The following is a 22,997-nucleotide window of genomic DNA, read 5'->3' as shown; positions in this document are numbered from 1 at the left end:
TGGTGGAAACCATTTTGGTAGAATTCTGCCACTGTGTCAAATATGAAGGTGAAAGGAAGAAAGCCTTTGCACTTGTCATTCCCTCTGCTTGGAACACTGCTCTTCCTAAATAGCTGGATAGTTTGTACTCAACAGCTAAAATGTCACAGCCCCTATCATTTTCTGAAATGATTTGTTCCTTGCCTTGAATACACAGCAACCTAAGCCTTAGGAGGGCAGAGACCTTGTCTACTATCTTATTCATTGTTGTATTTCCCAGTGCCTAGTACAGTACTGGGTAGCAAGTAAGAGTTCAGTAATAAATATTTATTGAATGAATGAAAAGAGACGGAGGTCTGAAGAATTCAGCGAATGAGATGCAAAAGAGGCTTAAAACCTGTAAAATCAAACATAGCGCTATCGCCCTCTGCAGGTGGGGGAGAGGAGTAGGTGCTTTAAGAATGATCGCGGAAGACCGCAGGGGGAGCTCAGGCACTTCTCGCAGAGGCAGAAGCCTTTGGACTACAACTCCCAGCAGCTACTAGGAGCCCCAGGGCTTGATGGGAACGTAACCCGTGACCTGTTACGTCCCTGCCCTGTCCCTCCGTGGGTCGCCCGCGAAGTCTGATCCGGGATGCGGAGGTCCAATGGAAAGGTTTGCCCAAATCCCGCGAGAAGAGGTGGCTCGTAGCGCCCGAGCAGGCTGAAGAGCGCCGTGCTTTCTAACGTTGCTGTTCCGCAGTTCTCCTGGCCTTCTGCCCCCTCCCAGGGGAAGAAGGAAGGCACTGGTGGGTTTCTCCAGTTCTGCATCCCGATCCGTGCGAACTTTGAAGCGGTCTTGGCCGTTCCGCGGGCCCGGCAGCTGGTAGCCGGCGGGAAGAGAACTGCTTGGCCGCGGCTAATGTCTGCCGCGCTTCCTCTGCAGTATGAAGACACCGGAGGCGCCACTGTTAGCTCCGGACTGCTTTCCTTCAGACCGGGTCCCAGCTCCAGCCCCTCTCTCTCCTCAGGCTTCCCCAATGGATAAAAATACGGACCCTGAACTGATGCCACCGACACCCGATGGCGATGATCCGCCCCGGGTGTCCCCAGATCCCATGGCTGTCTCAGCTGTGTCCCAGGAGCTGGAGGAGGGGGACCCAGCTTCTCTCTCCATTCCCCTGGAAACAGGGTTTGGTATTCCTAGTGGGTTGAGCCCTCGAGTCGAAGAGCAAGAACTTTCTGAAAATGTGAGCCTTCCTGCAGAAGAAACGAACAGGCCAGAGTTGGGGCCCGGAGAAGACGTGGAAGGTGTGTCTGAGGAACCCGCTCCAGAGGATGAGGGATACACGTAAGTGGTGATAGCAGGTGGCTCAGGAATCTGTGGAGATTGGAAGTGTGAGATATATCTTATTTGCCAGTCCTCAGCCCCACTTCTCCAGGCCCATTTCCACTTTGCTTTGGTGAACCCAGGTTTGTTGTTCCCCCATCTTCCTTCCAGCGTCTGGAGCTACAGCTTCTCCCAGGTACCTCGGTTTCTCAGCGGTTCCTGGTCAGAGTTCAGCACCCAACCTGAGAACTTCTTGAAAGGCTGTAAGTGGTAAGTAAGCATAATGGGGCAGGGAGATAATCACGCTCAGGATTTCCACCTTAAAATACCCCAGTTATCTGGGAGAAGGATCCACCATGGTGGGAGAAGGAGTAAGAATTCCTCTGGATTGAGTTTGAATTTCATTTGTGGACTTCCCTGGTGGCGCAGTGGTTGAGAGTCCGCCTGCCGATGCAGGGGACACGGGTTCGTGCCCTGGTCCGGGAAGATCCCACATGCCGCGGAGCGGCTGGGCCCGTGACCCTGCGCGTCCGGAGCCTGTGCTCTGCAACGGGAGAGGCCACAACAGTGAGAGGCCCCCGTACCACAAAAAAAAAAAAAAAAAAAAATTCATTTGTGATTGTGTGTCTTCTACTTCCTCAAGGTCTTGGGGGTGCTTACCTATACCAGAGGTCAGCTCAGCCCTAGTCCTACACGTGGAAAATACAGGTCTGTCCAGCTTTCTAACTCTTTCCTACTCCTAGGGCCCCTGATGGCTCCTGCATCTTGACCAATAGTGCTGATAACATCTTGCGGATTTACAACCTGCCCCCAGAGCTGTACAATGAGGGGGAGCAGCTGGAATATGCAGAAATGGTAAGAGTAGGGGCTAACTCTGCCCCTTCATCAGACACTGCGCATTTAATTCCTTCCTGTAGATGGAGAAACTACAGTCCACATGTTTCCTGTTCACAGGCAGGACATTTCACCATGAGGTTCCACAGGTAGCATTTTCTACCCTGAATTCTGACGTCATTTAAAGAGGTGTTTGTCCTTCTTTAGTTAAGAATATGTGTTTTCCATAAAAGACTAGTAGATTTCTCACGGTGGTTTTTTTTTTTTTTTTTTTTTCCTCACGGTGGTTTTTAATTGACTTATAGGTATTTATTGAATGACTACCAGTGTGTCACTTACTGTGTTTGGTGTTGGGATAAAGTAATGAATGTGACAGATGAAGAGCTGCCTTGCTTTCTTGTACGGGACATAGACAACAAACGTAGTCCAATAAATAATCAAGTTCATTACAGATTATAATAAATGCTACGAAGGAAATCAACAGAATGAGGAGAGACTAACTAGAGGATGCCGCTTTAGATAAAACGGTCGGTCAGGGAGGGACTCTCTGAAAAAGAGACATTTGAGCTGAGACCTGAAGGATGATGAGATCAGTCCTGTGAAGAGCTGTAGAAAGAGCGTTCCAGGAAGAGGCAAAGATGCTACAAAGACCCAGAGCTGGGGAAGAGCTTTGTGTGTTCAAGGAACAGAAAGAAAGCCAGTGTGCCTGGACCAAGGCCAGTGAGGGGGAAAGCCTGGTGAGGGTGGAGAGGTGGCTAGCAGCCACATCTTGTCAGATCTTGTGGGTAGGGCATTTGGAGTGTTTTTGGGGAAGCCGTGGGAGGGCTTTTAGAAGAGAAGAACAAAATAATGGCTAGAGAATAGATTGTGAGTGGGCAAGAGTGGAGACTCATTAGGAGGCATTTATCACGGTCCAGGCGAGAAATGATGTTGGCTTGTGCTGGGGTGATATCAGGCGAGATAGATGTGGGTGGATTTGAAGTATATTTCACAGGACTTGGAAGTCAATTGGGTGGATGGAGGTACAGTTTACTCAGAGGATATGAAGAGGTATTGGAACAGAAGTCAAGCGTTTTTAGGCACTTTATTTTTTTTATTTTTAAAAAATAACTTTATTTATTATAAATAAATTTATTTATTTATTTTTGGCTGTGTTGGGTCTTCGTTGCTGTGCACGGGCTTTTCTCTAGTTGTGGTGAGCGAGGGCTACTCTTCATTGTGGTGGCTTCTCTTGTTGCGGAGCACAGGCTCTAGGCACACAGGCTTCAGTAGTTGTGGCAAGTGGGCTCTAGAGCGCAGGCTCAGTAGTTTTGGCTCACGGGCTTAGTTGCTCCGCGGCATGTGGAATCTTCCCAGACCAGGGCTCAAACCCGTGTCTCCTGCACTGGCAGGCGGATTCTTAACCACTGCGCCACCAGGGAAATCTGGGCTTTTAGATACTTTAAATGTGAAATGTAAAGCTAAGGAGAGACTTTGCGAAGGGCGCTAGGGATATACTTTGGAAGCAGGAGAGCATGTCGATGGTATCTTGTGTCTTGAGAATGGAGTCAATCTCAAGAGAGAGTGTAGATGAAGAAGAAGGCTCAAGCAGAGCCTGGAACACTCCAGCACATGGAGGTGGGTGCAGGAGAAATTATAAAAGTGGAGGCAAAGAGTCATGTCTCATGCTGTTGAGAGTGAGGGCAAATTTAGAGAATGACCCAAGAAGACATAGTGACCTTGACGAGAGCACTTTCAGAGAAGTGCTGGAGGTAGAAGGTAATTAGGGTAGGAGGAAGAGAGAATTCTTTGGAAGTGTTTTCCTGTGAAAGGGAGCTGAGAAATGGAATGGTGACCGGAGGGAATGTGGGGCTAAAGAAAGGTGAACAAGATGCTTCTGTGAGGTCAGAATTACCCCGCAAGAGAGGGAGGAATTGCTGCTGTTGTCGGGGATGGTGACGAAGTCCCTGCGTGGCTGGGTGAAGACAGGATCCAGAGCACATTGAAGGACTAGACTGACAGGCGCAGAACCCTTCCTTGCCGTGGGAAGAAAGGCAGAGGATGCGTTCAGAGGCAGCTGTTTGGTCGTGGGAAGATTTGGGTGTCTCTCTCTCTTGGCTTCTCAGTGAAGCATAAAGGGGATGTTATCAGCTGAAAGCAGAGGGTTGTGGGGAGAGAGCAGAAGGTGTGAGATGATCGGTCCTGGGGAGAAGAAAATCAAAACCACCAAGGAATGCTTGGTGTAGAGTAGCATTGCTATTCTTTGCTCAGTGCCCACTAGAAATTTGTTGTCAACCATGTAAAGTGAGACCAGTTAGCATGGTTGTGCATCTTTCCCCAGTAAGTTGACTGTAGTTTCTTTGTTTGTAAAATGAAGATGATAATAATAGCACCCACCTCATAGAGTTGTGGCGAGGATTAAAAGAATTAGGGTAGGACTTCCCTGGCGGTCCAGTGTTTCAGACTCCATGCTTCCACTGCATGAGGCACGGGTTGGGTCCCTGGTGGGGGAACTAAGATCCTGCACGCTGTGTGGCACAGCCAAAAAAAAGAAAGAATTAGGGTAAAGTGCTTAAAGTATTGCCTGGCATGTAGTCAGTGTTCAGTACATGCTAGTAGTCCTTGGTGTTAGTTGGATGCAAGCATGGACTAGAAGGAATAGGAGGTCTGGCTGGGGTTTGCCAGGAGAGAAAGACAAGGGGTGTTTCGAGAGTGTCTGCAGGGATACTTCGAGAGTGTCTGCAGGGGTACACCTGTTGTGCTTGACCAGAGTGTAAAGTGGGTAAGAAAATGGATTGTGAATGGGTTTCTGATGAAGCTGAACAATTGTGGTGGAAATGGCAGAGCAAGGGAGCTGGGTGGGTTGGAGATGGTGGTCAGAGATTGTAGTGATGACTCGACTGGGAGTGGGCCCCTGGTGTAGAGTGAGGGCCACGGCCGTGGGTGCTAAGGAAGTCAAGGAATGGCAGAGGCCAGGGTGTTGGGTGTTTTTATTCATTCTTTCATTGATTCATTCATTCAACAAGTTTTCAATGAGCACATTCTATGTGCCAGGCTTGTTTTTAGCTGCTAGGGGTCGGTCAGGAACAAAACAGACAAAAGTCTGTGTCTTTGTGAAGCTTCTATTCTAGTGTGAGAAACAGGCAATAAAGAAATAACACAGTGAAATATATATCTGACAAGTACCATGGAGAACGATAAAGCAGAGAGGAGGACTGGGGGAATTCATTGCAATTTTAAAAAGGGAGGTTGGGGGCATTCCCTGGCAGTCCAGTGGTTAGGATTTGGTGCTTTCATTGCCATGGCCCCGGGTTCAATCCCTGGTCTGGGAACTAAGATCCTGCAAACCGTGCGGTGCAGCCAAAAATAAAAATAAAAAGGGCAGTCGGAGAAGCCTTCACTATTCAGGTGAAATTTGAGCAGAGATCTGAGGGAGTCAGGGAGTGAACCAACGTGATATTTTGGGGAAGAATATGCTGGGCAGAGAGAACTGCAAGCTCAAAGTCCTGGTGGAAGTGCACGTCACCGAGAGTAACAGTATTTGTGGGGAGCGAGAGACTGAATCAGGAGATAAAAGTCTCAGTGAATGAGGGAGGGAAACAAAAACAGGGAGCTAATGTGATGGCAGGAACTGCAGAGGAGGTGGAGTTTGGAGAGGTGAAAAGATTTGGAAATGACCTTGATGTTTGTACTGAGGAGGGGAGTGAGAATGAAAGACATTTCAGCCTGAGAAAGCCACAGCGTTGGGCAGGTCCAGGTGGGTGGACAGGGCGTTCCGAGAAGATGCAAAATAAGGGAGTTTGAAGATTCTAGAGTGGGAATTTCAGAGGCCAAGGGGTAAGGATTTGGGGGGCAGGGAGGAGGGTGGGATTGGGGCCGATCAGGGAGTGTGTTGAGCAGCGAGCAGGTGGTGGTGAGACCAGATGGCCCCGGAAGCCTGGGACTTCTTTGGTGCCCGAGGTTCGTGGGGGTGCCGGGCCTTGATGGTGAAAGAAGGGTGCGTTCCAGGGACGGTCCTGAATGCCTGCCTAACCTGCATCTCTGTGAGATCAGAGGCTGCAGACATGTGAATTCTGTGTGCAAGCTGTAAGGCACTCCTAGCCCTGGTTCCTGGAACAGAAACCAGTGGTGTCCAGAAACCAGGGCTGGGTGGGCGTGGCACAGCCAGCCTGAAAGAGTTCAGGAGTAGGGGTAGTTAGAGGAGACTGGAAATGTGAGAGGTCGAATATTTATTGTACACATTCACTTGAGAGAAATGAGAATGTTAAAAAGGGGAAAAGGTGGGAATTCCCTGGCGGTCCAGTGGTTAGGGATCGGTGCTCTCATTGCCGAGGGCCCAGGTTCAGTCCCTGGTGAGGGAGCTAAGATCCCACAGGCCGCGTGGTATGGCTGAAAATAAAAGGGAAAAAAGTCATTGTTACCTACCACTCTACAAGATTCAGCCCTCTAAGTTTTTCTACATTCTTTCTAGGTACCGGAGCTCTCTGTGTGGTTGTAACTCTTTGGTAGATGGTTTTGTACACTGTTTTTTCTTTTAACAATCACATCGTAAATGTTTTTCACGGTGTTCCAGTGTTCATAGTTATGCTTAATGGTGTATGGTATTTCACTGACTGCCTATGATAGTTTTCTTACCTGTTCACCTGTTTTGGACTTTTGGGTTGTTTCCAGAATTTTTATATCATAAATTATTTTTCAGTGAACATCTCCATGTGTTTTGATGGAGATTCTTCAGAGAATCAGAGAAATTTTACAAGTAAGAAACACCCTAGGTCAGAGAGAATCAATATCTCTTTTTTAAGTCTCGTGATACAGAGAGTCAATTTGTTTTCGAAAGCTTTTTGTGCTGCTTATTCTTTTTTTTATTATTATTATTGCTGTTGGCAATATGAGTGTACCAATTCTATCATAGCCTAAATACCTAAATACTCATTAGGCATTTTCATTTTTAATGTCTGCAAGTTTAGTATGGAAATAGACAACATTTGTACAGGTGGGGAAATTGGGGTAGGATATTTTGGGGTATTTGCGTACATCTGTGTACTGCTTCTTCCCACCATAGTTTCCCAATTCCTCCCCTCCCTTCTCCACCTTTTCACAGAGCTTTCTGGAACTCCTGTTTCTAACTCTCCACTTCTTCCCTGAGTACTCTCTGTACCCCGTGGCTCTTGCCTGAGGCTTTCCCTTTCCTGTACCCTCTCTGGGAGAGACTGTGCATCCTCTGTGCCCTACATATCTCAGGTTGGAGAGGGAGTGTCCTCATTCCTAAATGCTATATCCAGACAATTGCTCTTTCACTTTGTAAAAACTTTTCCTTTGACGCTTATGCTGTCTGATTCTCCCTAACTCACTGAGGACATTGGCATCTCATAGCCTTCCTGTGCACCCCAAGTCCTTCTACCATCTTGGTGACCTCAGGTATCCAAACCAGAAGCCAGGGTCTCCTCCTTTAATCTTCCATTTCCCTAACCCCCATGTCCAGTTAATTACCAAATCCCATCAGGTTCTTGTGATCTTCCTAATCTATCCACTTCACTTGACTGCCTCTGTTTTAATTCAAGGTGTTATTATTTTGGGCCTTATGTTATTGGAACGGTCTTCTGTTTCCATTTTCCCATTAAAACATTTGACTGCTGATTGTACACTAGGTGTTGGGGAAACAGTGGTGAGCAAGACAGACATGGTTCCTGCCTTCTCAGATGGGTACGCTGTAGCGTGGAGGGCACAGAGGGCTCTTGGAACGTGGAGCAGGGCACCTGGCTCAGCTCGAGGGGCTGGGGAGGCTTCCCAGTGGAGGAAGTGTCTAAGAGACCCAGAGGATGATTAGGATTCAACCAGGAAGAGCCTCTGGGGGAAGGGAAGGAAGACTATTCCAGACTTGGAGGCTAGTGTGCGTGAAAGTGTGCAGTTCAGGAGTGTAGGGAGTTGGCACCTTCTAGGGACTGAGAGTCAGGATAATGGGACGTGGAGCTATTACAGGAGTGAATACAGGGATGAGGGATGAGCCTGGAAAGGTGGGTATGGCGTAGACGCCTGGTAAGGGAAGGCTTCATAGGAGATTGGGTTTTATACCGAGGGTTTTGGGGAGGCATTGCAATGTTTTAAGCAGGAGAGTGACGCTGTACAGGATTCCAGGGGCCTCAGTGTGGCTGCAGGGTGGAGAATGGAGGGGCAGATTGGAGTGTGGGGTGCAGGGAGGCTGGGGGAACGTGTAGAAATGCTAGCAAGAAGGCAGTGGCTTCACGTGGGATTGAAGGCAAGGGGACAGGTTCAGGCGAACCTAGGAGGTGCAATTGGCAAGCTCTGGCCTTGGGTTGGACCAGGAGAGGAAAGGGAGTGAAGGGTAGTAGTAGTCAAGGTGCTCACATTTCAGGCTTGAGAACTGGGTGGGGAGCCCAGGAGGAGCAGCCGGTTCACAGGCTGCAGAGGCTGGGTCTGTTCCAGAGAAACTGAGTTTGAGGACCCTGTGGGATGCCCCAGTGGAGCTTTCCACCAGACAGTCGGATGCAAGGGTTCAGGGTGGAGAAGTGGACCCTGCATTCACGACTGGGTGACATCACCCGAGGGCCAAAGGGGTGACGTCACCCCGCCAAAGGACTGGTATCCAACTGATGTAAAGATTTCCTTCAAGTCAGTAAGAAAAAAGCAACAACCTAGGAGAAAACTGAGCAAAAACTAGGAAAAGGTGCCCTTAAACACAAAAATGTCTAACTTCACTGGTTAGACATTGAGAAACGCCAGTTTATATCGTAATGAAATACCATTTCACAGCCTTCAAATTGAGAAAAATTTGAAAGTCTGACAACACCAAGGGGATGCAGAGCAACAGGCGCTCGTACACGCTGCTGGGGGGAGAGTAAATCTGGATGAGCACTTTGGGAAAAACGTGACATGATCTAGTAGAGCTGGCAGAGTGCAGACTGTAGAGCCCCAGTGATTCCCTCTTTAGCAGAAACTGCAGAGAAACCCTCCCACACGGGTACCAGAATGTTACAGCACACTAGCCAGAAATTGGGAAAACACCAGTGACTGTCAGTGGAGAGGGATGGGTGAGTGGAGCGCTGTACAGCAGGGAAGATGCATGAATTTGAGCTCAGTGTGTCACCGTAATCTCACAATCGCGGTGGGATGCATACAGCTTGCTACCATTCATATTAAGTTTAACAGCACGCAGGACCATGGTATATATTGTTTTTTTCTCTGTCTGAATGTATTCCTAAAGAAATACACGAGAGTGATAAATTCAGGATGGTGTTTACCTCTGAGGGAGGGTTTCACTGGGAAGAGGTTTTAACCGTTTGGTAAAATATTTTGCTTCTTAAGCTACGTGGAGGACTCACAGGGTTTGTTTGGCTTTGTTTTAATACTTCTTTGCTTGTTTGAACTGTTCAGTAAGTTTTTTTAGAGGATCAAATGGTGCCTGGTAGGCACTCGGTAGATATTTGTATCATTGGTTGGTTCTTTGTTTCTGGGTTGGGATATTACTTGTTTCTTGCTCTCTAAGTGTTGAAAAAGCAAAAGGGTAAATCTGCATGGCTTTTGGTGGCCCAAGTCTGATGTTAAAGTCTGAGCTAAACCTTAAACTTGGAGATCAAGATCCTGTTCTTCATATTTACCCCGTCTGCCTTCTCCTACCTGGTTAAGTGCCCACAGAGCATCTCCCTCTGCCATAAAACTGCTAGATTTCCGAGTGGGCCTCCTTTTCCCACCAGTGACCCAGGCATCCCCGCATCTCTGTCCAGGCTCCCGTCCTTCGAATGGTGGAAGGCGACACCATCTATGATTACTGCTGGTATTCTCTGATGTCTTCAGCCCAACCAGACACCTCCTAGTAAGTGATGTCTTTCGCCTCCCCTCCCCGCCGCCCCCATTTCAAGGGGACCCTCCACTGAGAGAGTCAGGGGTCTCAGGAGGAGGAAAGCTTGCTGTGCCCTTCAGATGTGAGCTGAGAGGGCCGGTCAGTTGGCTTCCTCCCCTTCCTTTGACAGCACTGGGGCCTCAGTGTCCGTGTCTCTCTCAGCGTGGCCAGCAGCAGCCGGGAGAACCCGATTCACATCTGGGATGCCTTCACTGGAGAGCTCCGGGCTTCCTTTCGCTCCTACAACCACCTGGTAGGGACCTCCCCGCCCAGTCCCAGGGCTCGTCCTGGCCCAGCTCTCCTTCCTTGAGAACGGCTGAGGCTCTTTGCTAGGCCTATTTCCAGCCCTTTCCCACCCCCAGGACGAGCTGACGGCAGCCCACTCGCTCTGCTTCTCCCCGGATGGCTCCCAGCTCTTCTGTGGCTTCAACCGGACCGTGCGTATCTTCTCCACGTCCCGGCCCGGCCGCGACTGTGAGGTCCGAGCCACATTTGGTAAGCAGTCCACGCCTCTGAGGGAGGAGGAGAGAAAAGGGCCCAGCCACGTGCAGAGGGGCCTTGTGTGAGCCAGGGGGTCACGTGCAGGGTTGAGGCGGGGGTCACATCATCCTCAGTACAGACGTGTGGGGCAGGTTGGGCCCAGTGCACAGGGAAGAAAACAGACTCAGGGAGGGGCGGAACTTTACCTCTGGGTAAAGAGCTGGTTCGCTTTTGAGCCCCGTGCCCTGTACCTTTTGATCTCCCAAATCTTGGTATCTCCAGGAAACTGGAGGTAAAGCTGATTCCCTTTTTCTATAAGCCTTCTGCTTTCCAGCCCTTCAAGGAAAAACAGGTTTGAGAGGGAAGAAGTGGGGCTTGGGCCTTTAGGTCCTTTGCAGGGGATAGAAGGATCTAGGGAGCATCAGAAGTCTTCATCCTGCTTAAAACGAACGGGGTGGGGGAGGCACTGAGTCCAGCACATGGGCTCTGGGACGGGAGACAGAGGTGTACCTCTGATTAGCGTGGTTAATGCCAGGTGCTCTTGCCCTCTCCCCGACTTTGTTCCTTCCCTTTCTAGCAAAAAAGCAGGGCCAGAGCGGCATCATCTCCTGCATCGCCTTCAGTCCAACCCAGCCCCTCTATGCCTGTGGCTCCTACGGGCGCTCCCTGGGTCTGTACACCTGGGATGATGGCTCCCCTCTTGCCTTGCTGGGAGGGCACCAAGGGGGCATCACCCATCTCTGTTTCCACCCCGATGGGAATCGCTTCTTTTCAGGAGCCCGTAAGGTAGGGATCATGTTCTGAGATCCCAAAGCGGGGGGTAAAAGGCAGGAGTGGGGATGTAGTCTGTGCTGTGTTGGGAGATGGGCATGGGAAAAAAAAAATCAACCCAGCTAAAGGAGTGCTTATAAAACTGGAGGGAAGCAGGCATGTGTTGGGAGTGGGGGAGTGGAGGGTAGAAACGATTCTAGGCTCCTGTTCTTTGTCCTTAGGATGCTGAGCTTCTCTGCTGGGATCTCCGGCAGCCTGGACGTCCACTGTGGTCCCTGAGTCGTGAAGTGACCACCAATCAGCGCATCTACTTTGATCTGGACCCGTGAGTGACTGTGGGTCCTTCCTGCCCAGGGTCTTGATGCCCCCAGGGATGCCAGAGCCCACCTGTAGTGTCCCAGCCCCTGACCGTGAAGGGTTCCTGCCCCCGGTGATGACTGCATGCCAGCAAGCCTCTCCTCTCTTCCCCAGGAGTGGGCAGTTCCTAGTGAGCGGCAGCACGAGCGGGGCCGTCTCCGTGTGGGACACCGGTGCGGCTGGGCATGAGGGGAGGCCGGAGCCAGTGCTGAGCTTCCTGCCCCAGAAGGACTGCACCAATGGAGTGAGGTCATAAGTTAATTCTGCAGATTTGGGGGCTTGGGTTGGGGAGAAAGGTAAATCCCTGAGGGAGCAAGCATCCTGGCTCATGGTGCTGACTGGCGCCGCCCATCTGTCCCTACAGCCTGCACCCTAGTCTGCCTCTGCTGGCCACTGGCTCCGGTCAGCGTGTGTTTCCGGAGCCCACGGAGAGTGGGGACGAGGGGGAGGAGGAGGTGGACCTTCCCCTGCTCTCCATGCGCCACGTCCACCTTGAATGTCAGCTTCAGCTCTGGTGGTGTGGGGGTGGCCCGGATACCAGTGTCCCTGATGCTCACCAGGACGAGAAGGGACAGGGAGGGACAGAGGGAGGTGGGCGTGAGTTTATATAAAAAGGTTTTATATGATATTAGAGTCTTTGTGTCTCTTTGGGGAGGCAGATGATGGAGATGGGGCCGGGAGGGGTACCAGCGGGCTCCCGGGTCCAGCAGCACTGGGGACTGGCATATTGTTCCTGAAACCAGGCTTGAGAGGTGGGACTAGGCGGGAACCAATGGGGCTGCTGAGCTTGGTGTGAAGTCAAGTAAGTGGGGGGTGGGGCTTCATGCCATTGACTGGCTGGTTGCTAGGCAACTTGGTAAACTGAAGGGGGGAACCTGTTTGAAATCTCACTCCCAAGGTGGGGGCAGCAGGGGTCAGGGTGAGTGTGGCTGAGCAGGAGTGGCAGGAGCTGTGTGTCAGACTGTTGCGTGTGACTGTGTGAGACTGTGCAGATGGTGACAGACAAGACACCCGCTCACTCCTGCTCAACACTATTTACCATCATCCAGCAGCAGAGGGACCATTAGTCAGCTCTGGGGGAAGGGGAGAGGAGGACCGCCTCCCCCCCCTCCCCCGGACTCCCCCAGGAGGCAGGTGACTGAGTAGCCAGAGTCAAGGGCACACATGAAAGAGTAAAGGTGCCGAAAAACTCAGATGTCACATTCTGTATTCCCGTTAGATGCAGGACAAGGGCGAGAGTCATTCAGTAGCTGTCGCTGGTCTGGTTTCTTCATTTATCAGCTCTGTCTTTTTGGGGGGTATGTTATTTCAAGCAGTGGCTCCCCCCTCCCCCCACCTTGCCACACACTGAGAAGGGGGTCTCTGAAGAGATACTGTCAGCAGAGGATTTGATTCTGGACCTCACAGCCTAAGGGAAGGGACTGGAGGCCTGCGACGACTAGAGAGGGGAGAGAAATGTCACCTCTGCCCAGAGGTGCTGAAAGCCAGGGTTCTTACACCCAAAAAGGCAAATCCTCCTCCCTTCCCCCAGGATAATTGGAAACAGCCCTTCCGGCTGCATGCGGGTTTTGGGTTGTAGGTTCTCCGTATCTCCCGGCCCCATTTCTCCCCACAACCATCTAAGAAGGGCCCAAGTTTACCCCCGAATCTCTTGCCTTTCGTCAACCTCCAGATAGCAGTAGAGGGTCTAGGAGGCTGTGACAAAAGATACCCCAGGAGTGGGAGTTCGGCAGCCTGGGTCTGGTTTCGGCTTTATCCCAGATTCCTCGTGTGACCTTGGGCAAGTCACAGGGCCTCTCTGAGCCTCAGTTTCTTCATCACTGCCACGGGGATCCTTAAGCTCTGCCCCTCCCACTTCACACAGGTAGTCGAGAAGGTCAACTCAGCCCACTTTGTAAAGTGCGGAGCCTTCAAGGTTATTATTATTCTCTTCAGACCTCCCCGGAGCAGCGGTGTTGTTTTGGGATGGGGGAGGAGGGGGCTGCGGGAGCGAAAGGGGCTGGGTTCCTCGGGGTGGAGAGGGCGAGAGCCTTTCTGGATTTGAGGGAGCGGAAGATTCCAACCGCTCGGGCGATCCGAGGGCAGGAGGGGAGGTGGGCAGAAACTAAGCCAGAGCCGGAGAGTTGCAGAGACAAAGGGGGCGTGAGAGACCGCGCGGGGGAGTGAGGCGGGGCGGCGGGGTGAGGGCTGGGAGGTGCGCGAGGTGAGGGAGGTGTGGGGGGCGTGGGCTGCATGATCGCCCGCTCCGACTCGGGCTCCAGCTCCGGTTTTTCCCTCCGCCATCCTCTCCCCCTCCCCGCCTCTCCTTTAACTCCCCCCTCCTGGGCTCAGGACTGGTTGGTTTCCTCCCTTAGCCCGCTGCCCTCAATCCCGGCGAGGCTGGGGCTCCGGCTCGGCGCCCCCTTCCCCGCTCCCTAGCCCGGCGCCCCATGCCGCCCCCGCCCGGTCCCCGGCTCCCCCAGTCCCCCACTTAGGCCCGCTCATAAATACCGGGGTGCCGGCGCGTGGGCCGGGGGCGCAGGGCGCCTGCAGACGGCCCCTGGAAGGGCTTCTGCGGGCGGAGCGCTCCGGAGAGGGGACGCGGGTGGAGCAGGAAGCGGGTCCGCGTGGGAGCGGGGGGCATCAGCCACCCGGGTGGCCGGGGCAGAATAGCCCGGGCGGCCAAGGCAGTCACCCCAGGGGGTGAGCGACTTTGGGGGAGTTGGTGCCTCGCCCCCCAGGCCTTGGCGGGGTCATGGGGGCCCCCCGTTCTGGGCCGGGGGGCGTGCGAGTCGGGGCCCTGCTGCTGCTCGGTTTTTTGGGGCTGGTGTCTGGGCTCAGCCTGGAGCCCGTCTACTGGAATTCGGCGAATAAGAGGTGAGCGGCCCGGGGGTGGGGATACCCCACACCCTGTGGGCAGGGAGTCTGGAAGCCTTAGGGACTTTGGGGGCTGGGTTCTCGGAGCTGGGAGGAGGCGGAGGGAGGGTGCTGGTGATCGGATGTGAGCTGATGGGCAGCCAGACAGAGGTGGTCTTGGGAGCCAGACTCTCGGGCCATGCACAGAGCTGGATGCGGGTGGTGACAACCATGTGTCAGGAGTTTGAAAGACCCCCAAGGGGCAAGGATTTGAAAGATCATGGGTAGCCGGGAGGACAGTGGAGTGGTTATTTGGGTTTGTGGGAGACCTGTGTGGTGTCGGGGGCTGGGCTTAGAGGGAGCCTGGTTAATGTCAGCTCTCAGGAGAGCAGCTGAGTAGGTGCTGCTGAGGTGCTGAGAGGAAGGGCAGGGTGCCTCCCTCCCCAGAAGGGACTCAGTGGTGGAAATGGGAGGGAAGGGCTCTCAGTTTGGGGGCACTGGGGACAACTCCCCCAAGGCTTTTTGACCCTTCTTCACACATCCGTCTCCTAACTCTTGCCCACAGCCGGAGGGTCTGTGAGTCCTTGGTGGAACAATTTCCCAACCAGAAGATTTTCCTGCCTTCCTGGCTTGGAGATTTCTTTCTGGAAGAAGCCTGGAGCCCCCTAAAGCCCCCACTTTCCCTCTTGCATCTGGAGTCCTGAGGACTCCGTTGCCCCCTCCCCCATCTTTGCTGCAAACTCTTCCATCAGACCCTCTGTTCTGAGGCATGCTTGCTTTGCTCTGAAAAAAGGCCAGGGGTCAGATGAAACTTCAAGCCACACAGAGTAGGACAGAACCCTTGGGAGGTCATTTGGGTCCCTTGCCTCCATGCAGATCCTATTCCCTGTTAGCAAAAGAGTTTTGTGTTTTGAAAACTTCCTAATTGCCTGGGGAGGCTGTGTGAGGCCATGCAAAGAGGGTGTGCTTTGGAGCTCATCAAATCCTAGGTCTTAATCCTAGCTCTGCTGCTTTCTGTTGTGTGGCCTTGGGCAAGTCACTTAACCTTCCTGAGTTTGTATCCTCAATCCTTACAGGTTTTATGAAGATTAGAGGTAAGGTATTTGAACATATTATATGCTCATTAAAGGAGAACTAGGTTAATTATTCTTCCTCTCTTTACTTCACAGCTTCCCTCACATTTCCTGTCCTGGCCTCCCTCCCATATCTCTTGGGGTCTAATCTCAAATGTCTTTTCCCCTCTCAGTCTCCTACCCACCAACTCCCAGATGCAGTTGGAGTATCAGGAGCAGTGTGAGGATGTAAGTTAGGCTTATCCTGATAGAGCTGAGAAAATGGAGTTAGGGTGTTCTGGGAGCTCTTTGGGATGTTGGGGCAGGGAGGGAGGGGGTTATTTGGGAGTCTGGGAAGATACCAAGCAGCAGTCCCCTGTGACCAAGTTCTGAGACCCTGTCTGCAGCTGTTGGCAAGTAGTGGCTGTGCTGGGCCAGTGGCTGCCGGGGCTGAGGGAGATGTGGACTTGTATCAGCTGTGGGTCGAAAAGTCAACTCTTTCAATTCCAAAGCAATAGGGCACTTTCCCTAAGAAGTGTGGGACCTGAGGGAAGTGGGGTACTGAGCAGGGAAATGTCTGGGGCAGCTGTTTCGATTAGCCCCATTTAGGGCCATTGCCAGACCAGGCATTTGTGTCCTGTTACATTGCCTGGGTACTTGGGACACTGGTCTGGATCACCCTCCACACCCCCTCCCCCACCCCGCCCCCTTTGCCCTGAAATCGCTGAAATTCAGTGGTGGCCTGTGGGAGGGGAGGCTCTGCCCCCATGGTTGACTGCCATGGAATAGTGAAATCACCCGGGAGGGGTGGGCTGTGTGGTTCCAGAGAGGCCAGCTCCTTGGTAACTGGCATCCTGTTGCCATGGCAACAGGACCAGTGATGGAGCAAGAGATGGCAGTGTGCATGTGGTGAGGGCGGGCTGAAGAGTGCATTTGGGCACACCAAGGGGCAGGAGACCTCTGAGCCTGGCTTCCTGCTGCTTCCGTGAGCTTCCAGAGACCTTAGTGCCTGCTCTGTCAGAACAGACTCTCCACTCAGACAAAGGCTGTCCTGCAGGGATGTGGGGTGAGGGAGGCAAAGCTCTGGGGACCAGACCTCTGACACCTCTCGTCCTTATCCACCTTGCCCTCCTCCCCATAGGTTCCAGGCAGAGGGTGGTTACGTGCTCTACCCTCAGATCGGGGACCGGCTAGACCTGCTCTGCCCCCGGGCCCGGCCTCCTGGCCCCCACTCCTCTCCTAATTACGAGTTCTACAAGCTGTATCTGGTAGGGGGTGCCCAGGGCCGGCGCTGTGAGGCACCCCCTGCCCCAAACCTCCTTCTCACTTGTGACCGGCCAGATCTGGATCTCCGCTTCACCATCAAGTTCCAGGAGTATAGTCCTAACCTCTGGGGCCACGAGTTCCGCTCACACCACGATTACTACATAATTGGTACTGCTGGGCAGCGGGCAGGGTCGAGTGGGGAGGTGCTCCTGGGATCGAGGGCAGATGAGGGAGGGGACCACTGGAGCCACCTCGTGTGGTGTTGGGGCCAGGCATGGAGACAGAATAGGTGTAGACTCTGGAGGGCCAACTTCTCCCTCTGGTTCTTCTCTCCCAGCCACATCGGATGGAACCCGGGAAGGCCTGGAGAGCTTGCAGGGAGGTGTGTGCCTCACTAGAGGCATGAAGGTGCTTCTTCGAGTGGGACAAAGTGAGTGGGGCTGGGGCACACCTCCTAGGGGCCGAGGGGCAGCACCATCGTGGTCAGGGGGCTGCTGTCTCAGCCCCTCTCTCGGCCCTTCCCCGTCTCCAGGTCCCCGAGGAGGGGCTGCTCCCCGAAAGCCTGTGTCTGAAATGCCCATGGAAAAAGACCGAGGGGTGGCCCACAGCCTGGAGCCTGGGAAGGAGAACACAGCAGGTAGGAACCAGGGGTCCAGCCTCCTGTCTTCCCTAGCCTCCTCTGCTCTCGGACCCCAGCTGCCCTAGCTTCACCCTCTCCCTCCCTCCCTCTTCAGTTTTGGGGGCAGTGATACAGGAAAGAGGAGAAGAGAGGATGGGAGGGTGGGAGGGGAATGGAAGCCAAATGAGGAAAAGACTCAATCAGAACTAATTAGCCAAGTCAGTGCTTCAATCAGTGCTGTCAGAGAAGGGGGGAGGACTCCTTGGCATGGAGCTGAAGGGCTGGACACACCTGGATTCCGAGTGGGGCTTGGACGGGAGGGGAAGTGGGGTCCCCAAAGGGCCTGGGCACTGCTGGGGAAACCCATGGGGACCCGCAAAGATGGGTGTCCAGATGCCCGGGTGGCTCCTTCAGCCCCACCCCCTCTTTCCTCCTTCACCCCTTCCCTGCCAGGTGACCCCACCAGCAATGCAACCTCCCGGGGTGCTGAAGGCCCCCTGCCCCCTCCCAGCATGCCCGCAGTGGCCGGGGCAGCAGGGGGGCTGGCGCTGCTCTTGCTGGGCGTGGCAGGGGCTGGGGGTGCCATGTGTTGGCGGAGACGGCGGGCCAAGCCTTCGGAGAGTCGCCACCCTGGTCCTGGCTCCTTCGGGAGGGGAGGGTCTCTGGGCCTGGGGGGTGGAGGCGGGATGGGACCTAGGGAGGCTGAGCCTGGGGAGCTAGGGATAGCTCTGCGGGGCGGTGGGGCTGCAGACCCCCCCTTTTGTCCCCACTATGAAAAGGTGAGTGGTGACTATGGGCATCCTGTGTACATCGTGCAGGATGGGCCCCCCCAGAGCCCTCCAAACATCTACTACAAGGTATGAGGGCTCCTCCGACCTGGCTGTCCTGGATCCAGCCCTTTGTGGGGTGCTCCTCCAGTTTAATTCATGGTTTGAGGGACACCTCTAGCATCTCCTTGGCCCCCTTTGCCCCCCCAGCTCCTTTGCTCCTCCTGGCTCTCACCTCTTCTCCACTTTTAGGATTCCCTAAGACATCCACCCAATGACCGCCTGCCCTCTGGTTGGCTGTGTGTGCCCCTCTCTGTCTCTGTGTTCCTGGGTCCTATTCCCCTGGGGAGGGGGCAAAGATTCAGCCTCTTCGTCTAACCATGACCCAGGGATCCTTGTCCCCCTCACCCACTGAGAGCTAGGGGTGGGAACAGTCTGTCTTTTGGTTGGCACCTCTTTCTGCCTCTCACTGTTTTTCTCTTCTTTTCTCCTCTCTCTCTTATTTTCTGTCTCTCTCTTCTGTCTCTAGGTCTGTTCCTCTTCCCTAGCATCCTCCTCCCTGTACCTCCTTTTATTTACCCTCTTGGCTTCTTATCCTGTACCTCTCCCATCTCCAGGGTGGGGGCATCAAAGCATTTCTCCCCTCAGCTCCCTCTTCTGACTTCTCTTACCAACCACTCCCCTCAGTCTGCCAAAAATGGGGGCCTTATGGGGAAGGCTCTGGCACTCCACCCCAGCTCAGGGCATGGGTAGCAAGGCCTCCTCCTCTGCCCTGCCCCAGGCCTCTACATATTTACTCCAGCGATTTGGGATGGTTGGGTCATGACAGCTACCATGAGAAGTGTCCCGTTTTGTCCAGTGGCCAATAGCAAGCTATGAACCAGTCAGGACACATGTGGACTTGGTCTGATGCTGAATGGGCCACTTGGGACAGGAAGTGACTTGCTCCAGACAAGAAGTGACCAGGCCTGGACAGAAGTGGCCTGGGAAGTGGAAGCAGTGCAGCAGGAACTGGAAGTGCCTTCATCCAGGACAGGAAGTAGCACTTCTGAAATAGGAAGTGGTCTGGCTGGAACCGGAAGTGGCTTAGTCTGGGGGGTGGGGGGAGGTGGATGGTTCTTACTCTGTGGAGAAGGGCGGGCAGGAAGAACTTCCCATTTCAGGAGGAAGCTGGAACTTACTCTAAGAAGATCGGGTGGACTGAGGTTCTTCCTAGTATTCAGTGTCATGTGCCAGGATCTCCCTTCCCTTGTTCTCTGTGCTGCTTTTAGGACAGCTAAGGTGGCTGCCATCTGCCATGGCAGGCTCAATTTGTCTTGTTCTTCCCTTTCCATATCCCAGTATAATCTCTGTTACTCAACAGGATGACCCCAAGAACCCACGTGTTGTCCCCAGTAACCTGGATGGCTGTCTTGTTCATCACATTCTCCATTTCCTACTCCCTTCAAACTCAACACAGCTCCCTTCTTAGTGACCAAAATGGTGGCCTACTGACTGGTCTAGCTGACAGTGGTCCTTAGCAACAGCCAGTCTTTCCATAGTGACCAGCTGATACCTCTTCCTGCCCACTAGTGCACAATTGGGTGTTGCCTCAGTTTCCTCCCAGCTCATTTCCTTTAGGTCAGAGCTGCCTTTGGGCACCACGTCGGCCACCTCAATCACCAGCCAAGATGGTTGCTTTGTCCACCAGAGGTCAAGCTATCTCTCTGGTGCTGTAGTTCCCAGCTCCTTCCTGATTTTTCTAATCGCTCCTTCCAGAGAACAGGAAGTTGATATTGCCATGGGGGAGGTGGCGGGGTATGGCCGTCACCTCAATAGTTTTACTGTAAAAGGGAAATTTGAACAACAAAAACCAAAAAAAAATAAAAAACTTCAAAAGTTGATGAGAAGGCTGGAGAATGACTGGACGTGAATTGGGGCAGAGAAATGGTGATTAGAACAGCTTTTCAGCTGAGTGTTGAATTGCATGAAACCAAGGGGTAGGGAGGGGGTTGTGTTGGATGGGCGAGGTGGACAGGGCCTGGCTGGCGGAGGGGGGTGTGGTCATGGGCTGGGCGAGGAGGCTGAGGAAAGCAGCCCCTGCCAGGGCAGGGAGAGAGGAACCCAGGTGGCAGTGGGTTGCCAATACATCCCAAATGGGGCTGTCTGTGAATATGTGTTCACTCACGGGGGAAAGCCCAAGTGTCTATTGCTAAACCAAGTATCAGATTCAAGGCAAGTCTCAGTCGGAAACAAAGTGGAAAAAACATGCTCACGTGTTCAATCTATTCCCTCCCACTCCTGCCCAAGGCACTCCTGTGCCCAGAAGACTCAGGGACCCAGGCATCGAGCTGCCTATCCCGTGGCTCCCTGTGTACCCATAACCCAGGCTCTTCTCCCCCTAAAACCCAGATGCCCAGTCCCCTAGACTCAGCCCCATTCTCCAACCACAAAAGCAGCAGCGAGGAGCATCGCTGCAGCCAGTCGGTGGGGGTCACAACCTCTGACCTGCCTGCCCCTCCCCTGACTTTAGGTCCCCTCCCGCTGTCTCCCATCTGCCTGGAGGTCAAGGGGTCCTCCTGCCCCTCCTCTGTCTAGTGGGACCCCTGCCCCTCCCCCTGTCTGAGCAAGATGCCTGGGTCCCGAGAGGTGCAGGCACTGTAGGAGGGGAGTTGAAAACTGGGAGGCCAGGTGCTGGGCTGTCTGGAATTTACTCCTGCCTTCTAAGCCCACACTGGAGCTGCCCGAGGTGGGGAGGCTGGAGGGGGTGTGGAAGGGCTGGTTCCTGCCCCTTAGTGGGGGTTGGTTGTCATGGCAACATCCCCTTCTTCACACAATGGGAAGCCCCCCTCAACCTCCCGCGTGGATGGAGCCGACAGCCCCATCGCTGGCTATCAGCCTCAGGGACTTGGCAACCGTCACTATGGCAACCCAGAGCCCAGCAACAGGGCCCAGTTGAGAGAGGGAGGGGTCCACAACTGGGGCAGGGCTGTGTGTGCGAGGGGGCAAGGGAGCCAAGGAAGACTCCCCTACACGTATATCCAGAGGCACAGGTGGAGAGAAGAGAGGGAAGAGAAGTGGGGATAAATAGTCTCCGTGACAGACAAACATCTCACCAAAGCAACCGAGACATCATAACATGCTGAGAGACAGGAAGACACCTGGGGACAGATGCACAGCTGGGGAGAGGAACAGCACATTCTGCACATTACCCTGGGACACACCCCTTCAGAGAACTGGCATCTATAGACTCTCCTCTCCCCAGACATTAACAATGCAAGATCTAGAGCCTTCCACATGTGTAGTGATCTTTTGAGCTATTTGAAAGCTCAGGTGACTTCCACACAGAAAAACACATGCCATCCTATTCGCTTTCTAGGTACAAACACACAAAAACACTCCTAGGGTAACAAGTACAACAAAGCAAGAAGAGGTGCAGGAAGACATTCATTCATTCATTCATTCATTCACTCAGCATCATATTAAATGTCTGCTTTGTTCCAGGTACTATTTCAGGCACTGGTAGTATGAGGTGAATAAGGCAAAGCCCCCGCTTTCATGAAATCCACATTTTGGTGGGGAACAACATAATAATATTTCTGGTAGTGATAAGTGATATAAAAAAACAGAGTGAAGAGGATGGAGAGTATCAGGAAGATGCTTTAAATTAGGAGGTCAGGAGGGTCCCTCTGAAGAGGTGACATTTGTTCAGGACCTTGAATAATGAGGAGTATGGAAGGCAGGCACTATGGGGAAGGGCAGAGCAGAAAGACGGAACAGCAAGTGCAAAGCATAGAGGTGAAATCTCGACAGGCTTGGGAATAGTGAGAAAGACATCACAACCACACACATGTTCTAGATGCGTCCTGTCTTTCCCCAGCCTCAGCGTGTAGGGTAGCAAGTGACCAAGGAAGAATCCACATTTAGGAAGTTGATCTAACTCCGTCTTCCATTTTTTCCCCTTTGTTTCTTTCTTTCTTTCTTTCTTTTTTTGACCTAAAAACATGCTTTTTTACTTCATTATAATAAATACAAAGAAATCAGCACACAAAATACATTTCCAGATAAACACACCAGTTTTATAGAAAAAGATATAAACATTTACTTTAAGGTCTGGGGCGGGAGGGGGTCCCCTTTGTTTCTTGTGTGGATGTGAGCTGTGTTTTCCTCAACTAAATTTTAGGCTCTGGGAGGGCAGGGATAATGCGCTGAGATTTTGGGGCTGTGGTACAGCTGCTGGTACAGAGTCTAGAGCAGAGTGGGAGTAAAGGATGTGAGAGAGCTGGGGACCACAGAACGTAAACCCAGCATAGGATGGAGGCTGTCCTGGGGGCTGTGCTGCAGACAGAAGCTCACACTTTTCCATCCTTCCGAACAGAAGCAGGATGTAAATTAGGTTGAGGTATGTATGTTTGTGTCTGTGGTCTATGTTGAGGATTTTAAGAAAAGGAGAACAGAGCAAAGGGTTGCAGTGGGGATTTCTGATGGGGAATGGTTGACATCACAACTGGAAATGTAGTTAGAATGAAAAACAGAGCTTCCTAAGTGGAGTCACAAACGTGGGGCATCCCCTGCCCTAGAGAGAGTTTCAAGATCTGTAGGCAGGCTGGGAGAAATGTGGCAGGCTGGTTTGGAGGCAGGGGGCTAGCTGGGATGGGCTCAGAGAGTTGGGTGGGGGTAGGGAAAAGGATACAGAATAAATGGGAGTGAAAACTCAGCACAGGAGAGATGTTTGAAAGGCAGCAGCAAAGGTGGAGTCCTGTAGGGAGTTCTGAGGGGACCAGGTCCTAGGGTCCCCTGATTCCCAGAAGGAATCGAAGCATTCCACGGCCTGGCTCTCCCACTTCCCTCAGCTGCCATCAGAAACTCAGGCATCAGCTCCGTCCAATCCAAGTGGCTAGTGGTGGTGGTG

At 52.9% G+C, this 22,997-nt stretch overlaps 2 protein-coding genes across 2 annotated transcripts; both read left to right on the top strand.

The window, feature by feature from the left end:
* Window positions 1-305: 305 nt before the first annotated feature.
* On the top strand, window positions 306-12,199 carry LOC149744754 (telomerase Cajal body protein 1). The gene is made up of 10 exons (XM_089900424.1): window positions 306-1,309; window positions 1,460-1,558; window positions 2,032-2,143; window positions 9,844-9,932; window positions 10,122-10,212; window positions 10,322-10,454; window positions 11,017-11,225; window positions 11,432-11,535; window positions 11,682-11,816; window positions 11,932-12,199. The coding sequence occupies exons 1-10, from the start codon at window positions 906-908 to the stop codon at window positions 12,176-12,178; spliced, it is 1,623 nt and encodes a 540-aa protein (XP_089756550.1). The 5' UTR covers window positions 306-905; the 3' UTR covers window positions 12,179-12,199.
* A 2,007-nt stretch (window positions 12,200-14,206) lies between these two features.
* On the top strand, window positions 14,207-22,229 carry LOC149744753 (ephrin-B3). The gene is made up of 5 exons (XM_089900444.1): window positions 14,207-14,423; window positions 16,596-16,888; window positions 17,058-17,150; window positions 17,253-17,357; window positions 17,793-22,229. Exons 1-5 carry the CDS (start codon window positions 14,302-14,304, stop codon window positions 18,200-18,202), a joined length of 1,023 nt encoding a protein of 340 aa, XP_089756570.1. The 5' UTR covers window positions 14,207-14,301; the 3' UTR covers window positions 18,203-22,229.
* Window positions 22,230-22,997: the final 768 nt, after the last annotated feature.

The sequence above is a fragment of the Delphinapterus leucas genome, chromosome 19 (assembly GCF_059928025.1).
Source record: "Delphinapterus leucas isolate spDelLeu-1000000601 "Yukka" chromosome 19, BTC_Dleu_Yukka2, whole genome shotgun sequence".
Lineage (NCBI taxonomy): Eukaryota > Metazoa > Chordata > Mammalia > Artiodactyla > Monodontidae > Delphinapterus > Delphinapterus leucas.
This window is presented reverse-complemented; position numbering and strand designations above follow the sequence as displayed.

What these genes read in the sequence shown, in the direction of transcription:
- LOC149744754 (XM_089900424.1), top strand. Translation starts at nt 906, where the DNA reads ATGAAGACACCGGAGGCGCCACTGTTAGCTCCGGACTGCTTTCCTTCA. An exon ending in CCAGAGGATGAGGGATACAC is followed by an intron (nt 1,310 to 1,459) that starts GTAAGTGGTGAT and finishes TCTTCCTTCCAG; the next exon opens with CGTCTGGAGCTACAGCTTCT. An exon ending in TCTTTTCAGGAGCCCGTAAG is followed by an intron (nt 11,226 to 11,431) that starts GTAGGGATCATG and finishes CTTTGTCCTTAG; the next exon opens with GATGCTGAGCTTCTCTGCTG.
- LOC149744753 (XM_089900444.1), top strand. Translation starts at nt 14,302, where the DNA reads ATGGGGGCCCCCCGTTCTGGGCCGGGGGGCGTGCGAGTCGGGGCCCTG. An exon ending in TGGAATTCGGCGAATAAGAG is followed by an intron (nt 14,424 to 16,595) that starts GTGAGCGGCCCG and finishes TCCTCCCCATAG; the next exon opens with GTTCCAGGCAGAGGGTGGTT. An exon ending in CCACGATTACTACATAATTG is followed by an intron (nt 16,889 to 17,057) that starts GTACTGCTGGGC and finishes CTTCTCTCCCAG; the next exon opens with CCACATCGGATGGAACCCGG.